Raw genomic sequence first — 16,454 nt, forward strand, 5'->3', positions numbered from 1 at the left:
CAATTTTCGGAAAATATCTGTTCGGAAGACGATTTGAGATCTAGAATTTTCGGAACATTTGTTGCAAAATTTCTTGCTTGCCTGCCTCTCTTAGGATTTTCGAACATCTAAAAACCACTATAATTGCCCATTTTTAACGGATTTTTACCCTTAAAAGGTCCCCTAGAATTTTCGGGAGCCTCTTTTCGGGCTGAAATTTTCGAAAAGGTAAGTTTTGATCCCTGTAATTTTCGGATCACTAGACTTTCAGCTAGGAAATCCGAACAGATGAAAATTTTTTAGAGGATAAAAATATGCCTATATCTAACGTTTAAGTACTAAAATACGTTTAACAATGCTATGTTTAAGTGGTTTTCAACTATATTCTCGTTGGGTGCCCCTGAATTAGCACAACGCATGCGATAAGAATAGCGATAAGAGCAAGCAAAGTTGCAAACAGAACATTGTAGAGTGATTGTAATGTCCATCATTTTGAATTTGAGAGTTTTCATTTGAGACTACACTCGCGTTTATGACTTAACTGACATCAAAAATACCCATTTTCAGTCTTCCACACGAAATAACCAAACTCGTCGGATCCAAAAAAACCCACTCCGGAGAGCGATTTCATAATATGCGTTTCACTGGTTTCGTGTGGACGGAAGGCTGATTGGTATAAAGAAAAGTACGCGGTTTCAAAAGTATCCGGATTCGTGTGGACGGGACCTTTGTATACAGACGGAAGCTTCGCTGTTAGGCTTTTATTGCAATAAAAAACCGGAGCACTCGCAGTTATACGTCTCTTGTCTACAGTTAAACTTGCACAGTTCTACGGACTAAGTCAGAAATCCCTTAAGAGGTCTGCGATGATTGCTGCTAAAAAAAGAAGCAACTGACTGGGTTGATCACACAATATGCGGAGATAAGATTGGAGCTGAGATAAGTGTATATATCTGAACTACAGGAATATGTAATACCCTCGAGCAAACAAAGAGATATCAACTCGTTAACGACGTAGGGGGTCCAGCACAAAAAAAAGCCAACACAATAACGATGGCCATCTTAAGCACGTTTCTGTTTCTTCTTGTACTCTGTTCCTCAGCGTTGGCTGACTGTTCACCTGGATGGGCTTGCTTTTCAAGTTTGACCAGGATGATGGAGTAAAGTGCAACCAGCAGGACCGGGATGAAAATAAAAATGTTGGAAATTGCAAGGCGGTAAATATCTATTAGGCCTTCTCCGGCTTACGCATCCACATCTTCATTTCTTCTTCTTCCTTTCTCCTTTCTTCTGTGTATTCTGTGTATTACGAAAGCAACATGCACGGCCAAAAAAAGTCATGTGATGCAATACATACTTTACAGATCATCTTTTTTCCAAGGAGAGAAGGATGCCATAACACATTGACTTTGCTAGGGTGAAGTTATATTTGACAAGAATTTCTGTATATTTGCGATGAACCATTAACACAATGAGCAATGTTCGTCTACCAAATGTGTTAATTGCGTTGTCCTACAAGGTTCCATTTTGGACCTCTGTTGTTGTTAACTTCTGTTAATGATAATTCTCATGGTGTCACAAGGCAGCAGGTGGCGGCTCTCAAGGGACAGTATCGCTAAAATGCTTGTCGAATATAACTTCACCATATGCTAATTTAATGCGTTGTGAGCTTAACACAGGCATATCGTTTTAATGTACAACTGCACTGTTTAGAGGGTAAGAAGCAATAAATTCAGAAGATTCTTTATAGGAAAGTCTAACTTATGCAGTAAGGAGCCTTTTGGTTTAGTTTTCTTCTTCTCCAAAAAGATGAAATCGGTTTATTTTGCAGAGATAAAGTTCTGGACATTCGGTCTTCGTTGACGAATAGCTTTAGAACAATCATTTTTCAAACGTCAACCTTCCACGCCGACAAGTAACAAATCTCTCAAGACCATTGCGATAGTTACTGCTAAAAATGAGGCAGATAATCGGGTTGATAGCACAGTTTGCGTAAGTCATAAAGGAGGTGACAGTTTTGAATAGAATAAATTTGCAAGAAGACCAAACGAGGCTGTCCGATGCGAAATAAAATATTAACTGGTTAGTGAAGAATGGTATCCAACAAATAAAAAACGCCACAACTATAGCTATGGCCATCTTAAGCACTTTTCGGTTTCTTCTTATCCGTTGTTCCTCAGCGTTGGCTGACTGTTCACCTGGATTGGCTTGCTTTTTAAGCTTGATCAGGATGATGGAGTAAAGTGCAACCAAAAGAACGGCAGGGATGTAAACAAACACCATAGCCTCTGATAGGAGGAAAATAGCATATGAGCTTTTCGCTCCAAAGGCCTCCTTCCACTGACGCTGGCACATCATTCCTTCTGGGTTTTCAACAAGACTGAAAGCAAACAGATATGGTCATTCCATCGCTATAGCCAATCCATGTGACAGAAACGGACAACTTACAACGCTTGAGACTGATGAGGGAGGAAGGGAGTGGAACTACAACAGCTCAGAATCGATTCACTGTTATCAGAATCAGGCTCTGAATCGATACTAACGATGAGACATCTGCAAGGAAAACGCGTAGCTTGCCCAAGGCCTGACCAAGGGCACCACCAATAAGGCACGAGCCAACGTGCAATTCCGCCAGTCGAACAGGAAACAGGAATATTAGATAAAGCAAGTCTGACATGGACACGTTCACGATCAATGGGTTAATTGGTTTTCTTAAAGTTGGAGTTTTGCAGGCAATGATTCCGATGAGAGAATTTCCCGCCAAAGCAAGAACAGCGATCAGACTGTAAGCAACTGTTTTCCCAAGTTTTTCTGCTACCGGATTTATCAGACTGGGGAAGTTTTGGGAACTCGATACACTTGCTGTACGTTGTGTTCATGTTGAACGTTTCTCTACGGGTGAGTATAAGGGCTCTAACCTTACCACCAATTATACGTCTGCGTTTGCATACTTGAAGTAAAGCTTAGTAACATGCTTCCAAAAAAAGCTGTTTTTAAACAATTCTTCGCAAAATATAGAAGTAGTCTTTAAGCTGACATGATTTTGAAACCCATCAGCTTTGCATACCCTTATTGACATTTACGATTTCATATTTATGTCATTGATTAGATGTGTCGTCAATATGGCTGGTTGTTTGCCAAGTTCTTTGTTTTCTGTGATTTTATAGTCCCAATGATTTTTTCAATAAAACCGCAAAAATGAGCGAGACCATGATAAAGATCTTGACCAAACAAGCCAGGTTGATACTATAGGGCCATTTATACGAGGAAAAATAAGACGCGTCTTATGTAAGACGCGTCTTAAATAAGACGCGAACTGTACCATTTATACGAGCATGTCTTATCTAATATATATTTAGCCAAGCCTAAAAGCGGAGCTCCCGATCTCATTACAACAATAATGTAGTGATAATAATAATGATGATGATGACCACCCTACATTGCCCAATGTCGCGTACATTGTTCACAAATATTCCCATGTTCTCTACTTTTCAGAACGATGTAGAAATGATTTTGAAAACCTTCCAATGGTAGCTTACCACCATCCTAACAATTTAAGCGATACTTTTGTTAGAGCCCAATTACCAGAGACTAATAACTGTAACAATGACCGGGCCACTCCCGGTTCTTTTCGCTGCAGCAGTAAATGCACCAGATGCTCCAATTGCTGGTTTTCAGTGTCACGCCATTCAAAATAGATCAAAATAAAAATCAGAACCGTTCAACAGTTCAAGTCCAGAATCTGGGAAATGAAAGGAGGTAATTATACAAAGACCCTCACCAAGATTCGGGTTAGAGAAAGCATACCCTAACATAAAAGCAAAGAACCCTTTTGAAGCGAAAATTTATATAAACATTAGTTTTCAGATGCTCTAATACATCATGAAAGTCAAATCTCAGTAGGATCGATAGTTTTGTACTTTGAATTTTAGTGACGTCATGTGAAAACTAAGAATAAAACACGGTTTACATCGAAACCGCAGTTTCAGAACGCTTTCTCAGCAATGGTCATGATCACTCTGTTTCCTATATGTTACTTATCACAATTGAAATACTTAGATATGAAAGCGATTGTCTTAGGAACGCACGCGAGGCTTCCCTCATTCATAAAGCTAAAACCATCGGGCCTCTGGGAATTAAAAATTGCAACGAACTATATTCATTATGTAATCCTTACCATGTACATCTGTAACTTCCGTTTATTATTTTAAAGTAGTATATATGCTGTATATTCTTCATGTTTTTCCCAAATAAACCTGATGAAGACTGGTATTGGCCAGTCGCAATATTGTATACCTTAGCCATTTTCACATTGTTTGATCAGTCTTTGCTAAAGTCTTGTTGACTTTGATTCTATGAAAGAAATTTTGAGCGTCAATTCCGTGCGCGCGAATGGCAAAAGAAAATGCTGTTGTAAAAAAATTCGATGAGCTGGGCCGAGTCAAAGGAGGCGGGACCGGAGGCGGATCAGGGGCGTGGTAAATCAGTGTCCTACGATTGGCTCACAAAATCGAGCCCAGGTCTACCGGTGTCGATCGTCCAGAAGGTAAGCCGCCATTTTGTATAACCGAAGTCATACATGTTTGCCAATATTACGGGTTTTCAAAGGGCGCAGGGCCAATTCTAAAGACAAAAGAAAAAAACTAGTTGAGAATGTGTTCACGAGTTGTCTTGAAGATCGTAGGGAACAAAGAGAGACAACTTACATCTACCGAACCTCCATTCGTTATATGAAGATACAACAGTACAGTGTCCCCCTGTGCTGCCTCCGATCCAGGTAACAAGAAATAAGCAATTACATATTCTTACAGTATTTGTGACCGTGCATCTTTAGAGACAGGATTTCTAGTTTCTGCCGTTAAAAATTTATTGAGTGGTATTGTCATTTAATGCACGCAAGGCTATCGCACAATACCAAAGTGATCAACAAACAAAAGTGATTAAACAAATCGGACTCCCGCTACGCGGTCGTCCAATTTTGTTAATCACTCATATGATTACAGACCGAATTGGACTCCACTCAGTCCTGTTACCATTGCTAATAAACTTTATTTTAAAAGGATAACAGTTAACCCTGATAAAGTCTATGGCCATCTATATTAAATTGCAGATTATTTCTGTGACAGGAAAGGAGAATAAAATTATTGTTACCAGGCTAAGTACAGTTTACTATTGGAATAAAAAAAAGTTACAATGACTATATGCAACAAAGATTAAAACTATGATAAATGGCTATAATATTATGTGATTAACATTATTAAAGTCTATTTAAATGGGACTAAACACCCCCTTTTTTGTTATATCTACTGGAATACCACTCCGTAGGCTATGCATGCTCCATCTGTCTCCTGTTTGTATATTTAACACACAAGATTATGTGGGTCCTTTGTCTTTGTCCATTTTGTATGCAGCTCTGCTTTTGTTGTGAGGATTACCATCAATTAATGAGTTATCCCCATTGCTTCTCTGGTATAATTATATTAAGACAATACTGTTGGTATGTTGTCAGTATGTTTTTAGTAATAAATACTTCAGTCTTTTCAACGTTGCTTCTTTCTAATGTCTGCATCGGTTGCTATTCAGTTGATGTTTTCAGATGGTCAGCAGCCAGAAACTCAGCTCTAATATCATGTTATTAAGTGATAGAACAGCTCCCATTATTTGAGCTGTTGTAATGCTGTAAAATATTTCAATTTTGCAAAGGTATCTTTCTGCTGATCAAAAGGCATCAACATGCTTTTCAATGATGTTGTGATGTAATGGGAACAGGACAGAGACAGTATTTGAGATACTGACAACCATTTTGCTTTTGAAGGATGATAACACTCTTGTACGACTTGGTGATGTTCTCTCTATAAAGTGCTCTCCAGAGTAATGGGAGAAGCCAGAGATGATTACTCGCTTAAACCTGTGCCATCATCATAAAACTCAACAGTTGACTTGTCAGTTGTACAAGGTTGAAGATCATTTTGTAAATCCATGTACGAAACCACTCCAAGAATTGAACCTTATGGAATGCCATTGATAATGACTTGGAAAGTGACAATGATCAATTAAACTGGTTTCCAGCAAGGAAAGATTAATTTATCCATGGTGAATTCACACAATAAAGTTATATCCGGTATGTTATTCAAGACATACTGGAATTGCAGAATAGGAAGAAGATCATCACAGTTATAGATGCAAGTTTTTCACTGTACCTAACCATTCATATGGTCATTCTCCAATTTCTGCAGCATCTGGTCAATTAGCCTGACAATGTCAGTTTTGGTTGTGGGTGTCTTGCAGGAAGAACAATGTAGTTTATAATGGAGGTTTTGATTTTCAGTATGTATATGCTCCTCGAATAATTTTGAAACTGTCGTAAACACGGAAAATCTGTTGGCTAGCTTCCAAGCTGATGATTAAAAGAACTGTTATAGTAGCATACATACTTGATTAATCTTGGTAATGATGACAATGCACCTGGAGCACCAGCCTGTTTTGCAGTAATACCATTGGCACTGGTCACTTTGAACAGAGGCATAGACTTCATTTTATATTGAAGCTGTTTACATGGGGATAAGCAGTTAAGGTTTATTATTTGTCTGACAGTTATTCATGGAATCAGCAGTTGGGGACAATAAATGTGAAATATTGTTTATGGAATCTATTCAGCAGTTCAGCACAGTCTATCCAGAAGTTCATGTGTATGTGTGGTTGTTGAAGAAATATATATACTAATTAAGTCTAACTACATGTATGCAATTACCTCTATAAGGTTTTTTATCATCACATGTTTGACTTCAATAACTTGTTGATTATCTCTAAATTTACCATACTTAGCTATAATACACTACTACTAAGGAAAAAGGAAAAAAAGCTTTTCCTAAAAAAAACTGAGCCAACAGAATGCACATACAATCAAGGGCTGGGTCCGGATGCTAATTAACCCTTTCACTTGCAAAGTGAACAATGTAGTCTTGTAAGACAGTTAATAATTATTTACCTTTTGATTTTGAAGACAAATCCTACATTGTATGGTGTGACTATTCAATTGAAAGATCTTTGTATTTTAAAATATGTCTTTCACCATTTTACAAAATGAGGCTTAGAATTTTATTTAAATAGTCCATTTTACAGTTACAGGTGAGAACAAGGTTGGAGTTGACATTGTAATGTATTCATACGACCCTTCCTGCTTGATTATGTAAATTATGTTATGCTAACTAGTATTTTTAAGCATAATTTCCATAAGCAAAGAAAGCAGGTTTGTATCAAAAAAGGTCAACCTCAGCTTTGCCTTCACTCAAGGCTATGATACTAAGCCCATAACTGTAACATGGCATATCTGAACTTTACCTACCTTTGGAAGTGACATTGTGAAAACAAATGCCATTAGCATTTAATTGAAGAAATGACAAGAGCAATGAAGTTTGATAACTACATGTACAGTAAAAACCACCAAGTAAAAGAAGTGGTTTACTTAAAAAACCTACAAGTAGAAATGATCCATTTTAATAACCAATAATACAAGAACCTACACGTTTTAAACCAAGAAAGATCAAGCAGGCTCTTTTATTTGGTTTATAGTTTATTATGATAAACTATAGAGATACACTTATGGATTTTAGAACTGAAGCAAAAACAGGATTTATTTTTCTGCTGCTTAAAGACTATAATATATCTTTCATACAGAAAAATGGACCTAAATTAACCAGAATTTACTAAGTATGCATAAATATTAATTTCCAATAACTATCCAAAGTACAAGAACCTATTTTGCCATACAGTCAACTTCCTTTAAAGTGGACACTATAAGGAGCTTGAGTTAGTGTCTTCATTAGTGATAGTCCATAATAGTGGAAGGTTATTTCAGTCAAATGAACATCTGTAATTTATTTTTGCTTGGTATTTAGCTGCCGTCCATATTATCAGGGTGTTCCTTATAGCAAGATGTCCACAAGGCGAGAGTTCACTGAATTTCAAAAAGTAGGTTCATCAAACATGCAGGTTTTTACTGTAAGTTAAATAAAGTAAGGAGACTTAACAAAACCATATTGCTAAAATGAAATAATTCCAATAACTTACTTTTCTGCTGAAAAACTGGCTTTTGGAGTAATATTCTTTTCAACAAAAGCCCTAATCCCAATCTCAACTTAAGAGCCTTTTTATTTGTTAAGTGTGGCCACATAGTAGACCCTTGTCTGCACAGGTTTATTACAGCAACGGCCAGTTCATTTGTTATGCATGGCCACAAAGGCCCTCAGCCACACAGGCTAATTACAGCATAATGGCACTTTTATTTGTTATGCATGGCCACAAAGGCCCTCAGCCACACAGGCTGATTACAGCATAACCGCACTTTTATTTGTTATGCATGGCCACAAAGGCCCTCAGCCACACAGGCTGATTACAGCATAATGGCACTTTTATTTTCTATGCATGGCCACAAAGGCCCTCAGCCACACAGGCTGATTACAGCATAATGGCACTTTTATTTTCTATGCATGGCCACAAAGGCCCTCAGCCACACAGGCTGATTACAGCATAACTGCACTGTTGTTGGCCGTGCTTGGATATGTACAATTCATCACATCATATGCATTAGGGCTATCTTATTGATATGACTGCAAACAAGACACCACCATGCTAAGGCTTTCACTTCTGAACCAATTGTCAACACTTAGACCACATGTTTCAACGATGATCTTGAGACTGAACCCACTCTACGAGTCTGAGAAAGGTTTCCTCCCTATATGCTGGTGCTAAAACCCTTCTCTGCCGACACTGAGTTGCTAAGACATGCAGTCTCTCAATCTCCACTGCTCTAGCTCTTGTAGTTGGAGTGTCCACAGGTCTGAACCTGTCATTGTTTATCAATACATCTTCATGAAAAGCAAAATCAGGATCTCTTCCTTCCCCACCTGCTGATTTTGCTCTTGACAATGCCACAAACAGAGCTCCTGGATTTCTGGCTTCAAAGCCATGGTCCCCTGGGTGAACCACTACATACCTGAATGCTTCTCCAGCGCCCACAGTCATCCCTTGGCATTTGTGGATTGTCGTTCCCCATGCCAGTCGCAATGGAACCTGCAGACGCTTGCATCGGCATGCGCAATCAGTGGAACGACTTACCGGTACAATTGGTACAAGTGTAGGATCTTCATTAATGTACGGTGGTCCCCTATATCCTGGAAACCTCACCAGAACCACATCGGGTACTGGAGCAGGATCATCAGTAGGTCTGCGGCCATCTTTGTACACAATGTCCACAACTGTGCCTACCGCCCCATTGTACAGACCCCAGTCAGCCTTTAAGTTAACTACCAGCATGACTTTGCTGTCACGGCAAAGATACAGTAGAGGTAACAATCCTCCCGCCTTATTACTGTCGGCCTTCACTGCATGTCTGCCATTGTCAACTGCCTTGATCTTTGCTACTGGGTGGTTTGGCTGTCTGTTACACTCAAGCAGCTTTGTTTTATTACGCTGCCATTCAAGATGGTTTGTGGGATATACATACAGACCTTGCTCATCCATCCTAGCAAGGAGTTCTGGCCCATGTGACATGCGTAGATTGTGCCATTGAAACTGTTGTAGCCAATGGATTTGCTGGGGTGTTGTCGTATAATTTCTCAGTGACATCAGCACATCTCTCAGCTGTTGTTCAGATTCATTCTGCCGTATTATCTGAGTAAGCTCAACAGCGCTATCAAACATTGTCCAAACCAAGCGACCGTGGTTAGATGGTGCACTACGGCAATCTGAGATGTACACGGGTGTGTCACACACAGGGGGAAGCTGAACATTATCTCCCATAAACACTGCCACAGGAATCCCTCCCCATAACTGATCTGCATTGGCTCCTTTGTTGATTGCATAACGTGCATGCTGTTCCATCCAGCCCATTGTTGTGCGTCCATACATTGATCGTTCATCCCCAACCAGAACTTTCAGATTTTCGCACTTTTTCTGAATTTTCTCTAGTAAGGGACCCATAGGTACAGTCAACTCATTGCGAGGCCTTCCTCCTGTTGGTACTCCAAGAAAGCTGTGAGCTGTACTGCCTTGAACGAGATAGGCAGCATTCACCGTTGGAGTTATCACCTGTATTGCATCATTGGCCTCAAAAACTTGCCGCACTAACCTCTGGAGACACTTTATGACATAAGACTTTCCTGTACCAGCAGTTACAGAGACAACAAGCCGCAGTGGAAGGTAATATTCAGTGTTTTCAACAAAGTTGTACAGGGTGTGCAACACAAGCCCCACTATGGCTTTCTGATTCTCATTTAGAGACAACGGACACACCTGAGGTAAATCAAGCTCTGTACTTTCTGTCTCTCTTTCATCATCTGCTTTAATGCTTTCTTGAAGCCATTGCGTTGGGTCTTTTCCTTCAGGGAGAATAATACGGGTACTGCTCCAGTCATAGTCCTCCCTACCATCATCATAATCAAAGTCCCTTTCTACACCCTCACACATTTGGTTCTGCCCTGCATATACATGCACCCAGTCTGGCTGTTCTTCAGCTTCAACAGGATCATCTTCCTCATCCTCTTCAAATATTGGTTCTTGTGGGTGGTCTGCAATACGCTGTGCCTTAGCAACTTGGGCCTTCACAAATGTTGGACAGTCAACACTTATAAAAAAGTCCTTAAAGCGATCAATCCAAGATTCAGCATCCCCCTTCACTTCTTGGATGTCAAACCAGCTTGGCCAGTGTAACAGGAGCATGGTCCTGCAGTGGTCTTCATTCAGTGGCCATGTTGCGTGCATAGAACCACCACTTACAACAGGAACATTACCGTTCTTCGATGCAAAGTGGTACCAAGAACAGTGTTCATCTTGCGGTCGTGCAAGGTACTTATCCAGTGGGGTGCTGCGAGTTGCAGTTTCACCATCACGTTCAAGTCTCCTTGACCCTGACATTGACAAGTAGGTAAATGGACGGCTACATCGCCAAAGTGCTAGCCCACTCAGTTCAAAGGATGCCTCCGGTCCACTGATATCTCGTCTTCCTACCGTCTTTATCAGCATCTTAGCACACATTGACTTGCCTGTCACCTGGTCTGCATCACCTGCATCAACAGCATTCACCATGTCCTTAAAGAGATCAGAAGTTGCACCAGTGGGTTCGCTATCTTTGCAAGCATATCCACACACATAGTCAATTATGGCTATGATATCATCTGTGCTAGGATTGTCCGGAGAGGAATTGGAAAGAATCAAGCTTACATCCCCATTTGCTTTCCACGATTGTAACTGATAACGAGAATGCTGAACCACACGTGGATGGTCACGTGGCATCTCTAGGCGGGGAGCTCCATTATGATCTTCCACAATTTCCGGATTACTGTGAATTTTTTTCCCTGGGCGGAACTCGCTTCCAAACTCCATCCGACATACACGTTCTCTCGGCTGCAGTCCTTGCTCCGGATGGCGAGGAGTTCTCAAGCAGTAATCAGAGCAACTGTGGAGTCCAACCCTGTTTACTAAAAGCAAATGATCCTCCAGTATTGCATCTTGTGTTGCAGCTATCTGCATTAGCATCTTAACTAAGGGATCCCTATCATCTGATATCGGCTCAGCCGTTCCCTCAGGTGGTGGCCAGAGGTCTTTTCTTGGCTGCCCTTCTTCGTCATTGCCAGCTGGATGTAATGCTGTCATGGCAAAGGTTTCGTCTGCCCACTGACTAAGTCTAGCTGCATACTCTTCCTCTTCGCAACCATCTTCACGAGCTTCATGCAATAGCTGATGCGGTTGCCTGTCTTCCCTCCAGCTGAGTTGGTGCCAATGAATTTGACCACGGGACTTGGCAAACTCATAGCGGTACCAATAATCAGAGACCCCAAATACTGGCTTCAGTACCTTCTCATGGTATGCCTGGGTACGCAGGTCAAAGTAACTCACCACTACATGAGTATTTTCTTGTACTGCCTTGAAGCGGGCATTGCTATCTTCAGCAAGGTTGACTTCTTCGCCTGTGGTCTGTGAGATGTACTCTTCCAATAGTCTCCTTAGTGGGGGAAAGTAAAACTCAGCACAGCTTCCAGTCATGAAAAATGAAGGCAACCCATGCTTCTCATTGACCATGAACTCAACCAAGGCACAAAGCTCTCTACGTCTCTGATGCCAGTACTGAGCTGTTCCACGTAGATTTGCACCACAATACAACAACTTGTCAGTAAAAGTGTCGCCTCTCTCAAGTCGCTCTTGCAGGTCTGCAACAGTTATTTGTGGGTCACCAAGTTGCTGATCAACAAAGAACCGACTCTGTTCCAGGGCACGCTTCCTCATGATCATATTATGGACAACAAACTTCCAGACTTTATGCCTCGCAAACCTTCCGTCTTGGTACCACAGCAGGTGCTCTGCCCAGTTTTGCAGGGTGGGACATGTCACCGGACGGTTTATATGGAAATCTCCCTTTCCATAGGGAAATAAGCAAGGAAACGCCATCGTAAAAAAGTAGGGAGTGGTAAACTCTGATGCTGGTGTTGTGCCCATGGTCGGCCAAGGGATCACTGGTCGTTGCACATTTCGTTGTGCTTCTCCAGCCTCATCTTCCCGAGGTTCAGAAACAACTTCATTTATGGCTGCTTCTACTTGTGCTTGCACATTCACTCCGGGCTCAGGAAGAATAATTCCAGAGACTGTTGAGTCATCAGTACTGTCTGTTTCCCCAACATCCAATTGTTGTGGTGCAGGGCCTTGGTCGTCTATGCGTTCTGTTTCAGAGAACTGAACAGTCCTCAAATTTGGCAACTCACCATCTTCTGGTAAATTCTCTATGCGAGCGCCATCAATAACAACATCACCATAAGCAGGATTGTTGTCCTTGAGCCAACGAAGGGCTCCTTCAACACGGTGTCTTCTAACCCTGAAGTCCTTATGGGTATCATCTTTTCCTTGTCTTCTCACGCGTATGATATCCACCTCCGCTGGTAGGCGTGGAAGAATAGTGGCCGGTTCTTGCACAGCCTGTGGGAAAGCAATGCAATGTCCCTTTGCGGCAATACCTCCATGCTTCAGTAGGTGTACATGAACAGCAGGTGCTAGCCTGGCTATCAGCATCTGTTCAGCATCTGACATGTTAGACAAAATCTCAGGAACAGCCATTGGATCCATGTTATTCTCACCTGACCAAACTTTTGGCACCTTCTTATCTCTTCTACAGCAAGTACACATGTTTCTCGTGCCCTTGCACTCCAGTCACCTTTCCTTGCAGACCTCACAAAAGAAGAATGCATAAGTCATCTGCTCCACCTCAAATGCACGAATAGCACTGTATGCATTATCTTCTTGCTGACTTGACCCTGCAGGTGGAGGAGGTGGTAGATCTCCAACAGCTTCACGCAACCTTTTCTCTTGTTCTGATATCCTTCTTTAGTTTCGCCGCTGTCTTTTTCTCCTGTCATCCTCCGTTTCCACTTCACCAGGCTTTGCAAACTCATAGTCCACACCAACTGCCCTTGCTCTAGCAATAAGGCAGTCATCTTCTAAGTGGCTACTGTTATTTACTTCTGGAAGAGGTTGCTGTGTTTCCTGCACGTTGCTTGCTCCCTCTGTTGGGGCATTAACTACTACAAGGGTGTCCCTTTCCATCTCTTCTCCTAGTAAATGAATTATCTGTATTTACCAACTACACAATATAAGCTAAGTAGCATTAGTGGACTCTCTTTTTAGCATGCCTGAGGGATAAGTGAAGTTGTTTGGGGTATTCAACAGGCTGCAAAGAAAGCCAGTTTTACAGCCTGCCATTCAGGCAAGCTGTAGCTAGTATGTACTAGCCCACAAGTCATTTCCACTAGCCCCCAAACCTTTTTGATCAGCAAGATTGATTAAAATCCTTCTGTAATTTGAATTTCCCAAAAAACAGCACTTGCCCGTCAGGCAAGTTAAGAACAAAAACCACTAGGCCGATAGCAAAATCCACTAGCCCCAGGCTATCAGACACGACTTTCTTTGCACGCTGTTCAATTACAGGAGAAGAATAATTAATAGAACTGTGACTCTTGGGCTATGCAAGGCTACAGCCTGCCTACCTAATGGTGCTTGTGTTACTGATTTCAGAACCTGATTTCAAAAAAAAAATACACAATATTTTTCCAAACCTTAGATAAAAGAACAACGCTTGAAAATCGTTTTCTAAGTGGTGATAACTACTGACTAAGATTTCATAAATCAGTCATCAGTCTTGTGATGTAACGTATAAAACTTGCCTATCACAAGCTTTACCAACATTACCTCATTTTCTAAAGAAAACTGCTACAAATTGTACTTGTAGAAAGGACCTTCATGCTGTGCTACAACTATTTTGAACCTATTCATACCATGGAGCTATCCTAAAGTGGGTGTACTTTTCTCCGCATGTCCTCTCCCTTATTTGCAAGGATCTTTTACAGGCATTTGTTTTCATGATTCACTACAGATATTGTTATCATTTGTTTCCCCTTTTCTTGTTTATTTATATTCAACAAAATATTTAACCCCATTTACACCAAAGCTTAAACAAAGTTGTTTATTAAAACACAGTTAAAATTGTTTGCTTTATAATAGCTGCTTACTTCCTAACTTTCTTTCAAATTACCAGAATGGTTGAAGGTCATTATTTTGAATCCTGTGTGAGAATCTGAGGCCCAATTTTCTGTGTCTGTTTTTCATTTTAATACATGTTTAGTTGGTGTGAATGGGTACCGTGTGAATGGGGCATGAGTGTTTGCATAAGTAGTCACTTGCCTTTGAGTTCAATTTGTGCTTTTCAAAAAATATCAAAACTGAATGAGCCCTTTAAAGGGCTAATGCTATTTGAGCTTTTTGAAAAACACATGAGTGCAAATAAATTCCAAATTGAGTGAGAAAAGTCATATGATTACTTTTTAATAATATACATGAAACAATTTACATGTACTCTCCTACCTTTGTATGCTTTAATTTTGCAACATTTTTTAAGTTGTTTGGCTTTTATTTTAGCATCTCAAAATTGAGGAACTGAATTGTTTGTCCCTATAGTTATGGACAGGTGTATCCTTTCTCTTTCAGTGTGTGTCCATAGCTGTCATAATAATTAATTTTCAGACCATTTTGGGCTTATAGTTGCCCACTTGTTTGTTTTTATTACTCATGAGTCTTGGTGTAGAAGGACTTGACTAAGCAGTTTGTCGAGGTTGGCATGCTAGAAACTCTCAATTTTCACTGAAAATCCTTTTTCTTTGCACAATAGCTTCAAACATCAAATCAATATATGGTCCTGTTTACAACGTTTACATTTGGTTTTTGTTTTCAATTGTTCAATAGTATTTTGTCGTAACAGAACTAAATTTTGCTTTGTATGCTAGCTATTTTTCCACTTGTCAAGTTACCTGTCTGGCTTCCCACGGGGTGACCAGCAGATTGTGGCACCTGATTGGTTCAGATATATTTCTATTGTTTATTAGCTAATCACATTTTTTCATTCTCTGAGAAAATTTTCTTTTATTCTTATTTGCATAATTTTTCCTCACTTTTGCACTCTGTTTACTAAAATTTGCACTGCTGTAAGACAATCAGTTTCAACAAATGGTTCCATGTATATTATTATTTTCATAATAAATATCATCTTCTGTAATCATGCAATAATTATTATAACAGTACCTGCTGAATGACTTTGCTCTTGTTCACCTAGCAGAGAGCATTCTATGCTACATTCAACTTCGAGGACCTCACTTTCATGTTCTTCCAATGCTAAGAAGATAAGATTTTAAAAATCTTTAGTACATAATAACAATCATTGACATGTTCATCGCGAAATTCAATATTTCCTCCATCTCACAATAGTGAATACACACACCTTATTCGATGGTTTAGCATATAATAAGTGCAGATATTTTGCGAGTTGTGTAGTATTTTTCTGAGCCCCAGAGGGGCGAGGAAAAATACGAGCAATGAGCAAAATGTCCGCTCGAATAATTATATGCTAAACCATCAAATAAAAGGTTTATTATTGCACTACAAAAAAATTGTTCTTTTGTGAAAGGCTTCTATTTCTTTTGTAAGAAAATTAAAAAACATGCTGATTCCCTCTGTGAGAATAACAATAACAGTGAGCTAAATGTTTGTGCGCATTATATGCTAAACTATTGAATGGGAGGTTAATTATTCTACCTACTGCAAAAAAATGTTATTTTGGCCTCTATTTCCTGGTAAGAGTATCCAAAACATCCTCATTCTGTGCGAATGCTCCTTTTGCATCCACTGGTATTCACCCTGTTGTAAACTCGTTAAACCACGACACTACAGTGTATTAGGGCCTCATATTTTGCGCATTCTCTTGACCTTATATGGTAAAATGACATAATAGTGGAACAAAAAAAGGTGTTTTTTAGCACTTATTGTGGACATTTTTGTCTTAATTTGGCTATTTCTGCAAAGTACAACATTTTCAAAAAAGTATAAACTAGTGACTAAGAATCTAGCTAAATTTCACTGGTGTTTATATAATAAAATTCCAC

At 40.0% G+C, this 16,454-nt stretch overlaps 2 protein-coding genes across 2 annotated transcripts; both read right to left on the reverse strand.

Moving 5' to 3' along the window:
• Positions 1-8,658: 8,658 nt before the first annotated feature.
• LOC140945393 (uncharacterized) lies at positions 8,659-11,923 on the reverse strand. The gene has a single exon (XM_073394426.1). The coding sequence runs from the start codon at positions 11,629-11,631 to the stop codon at positions 8,659-8,661; it is 2,973 nt and encodes a 990-aa protein (XP_073250527.1). The 5' UTR covers positions 11,632-11,923.
• LOC140945394 (uncharacterized) lies at positions 11,924-13,092 on the reverse strand. Its single transcript, XM_073394427.1, has 2 exons — positions 12,067-13,092; positions 11,924-11,980 (listed from the first exon to the last, which is right to left on the reverse strand). The coding sequence occupies exons 1-2, from the start codon at positions 13,090-13,092 to the stop codon at positions 11,924-11,926; spliced, it is 1,083 nt and encodes a 360-aa protein (XP_073250528.1).
• Between the last annotated feature and the right edge of the window lie 3,362 nt (positions 13,093-16,454).

This window comes from Porites lutea, chromosome 8 (genome assembly GCF_958299795.1).
Source record: "Porites lutea chromosome 8, jaPorLute2.1, whole genome shotgun sequence".
Taxonomy (NCBI): Eukaryota; Metazoa; Cnidaria; class Anthozoa; order Scleractinia; family Poritidae; genus Porites; species Porites lutea.

Bases quoted from the DNA above. Each gene is read 5' to 3' on its own strand.
- LOC140945393 (XM_073394426.1), bottom strand. From the start codon at position 11,631: ATGACAGCATTACATCCAGCTGGCAATGACGAAGAAGGGCAGCCAAGA.
- LOC140945394 (XM_073394427.1), bottom strand. From the start codon at position 13,092: ATGGATCCAATGGCTGTTCCTGAGATTTTGTCTAACATGTCAGATGCT. The intron at 11,981-12,066 runs GTTGAGTTCATG...TCCCCCACTAAG, and splicing joins GTAGAGAGCTTTGTGCCTTG to GAGACTATTGGAAGAGTACA.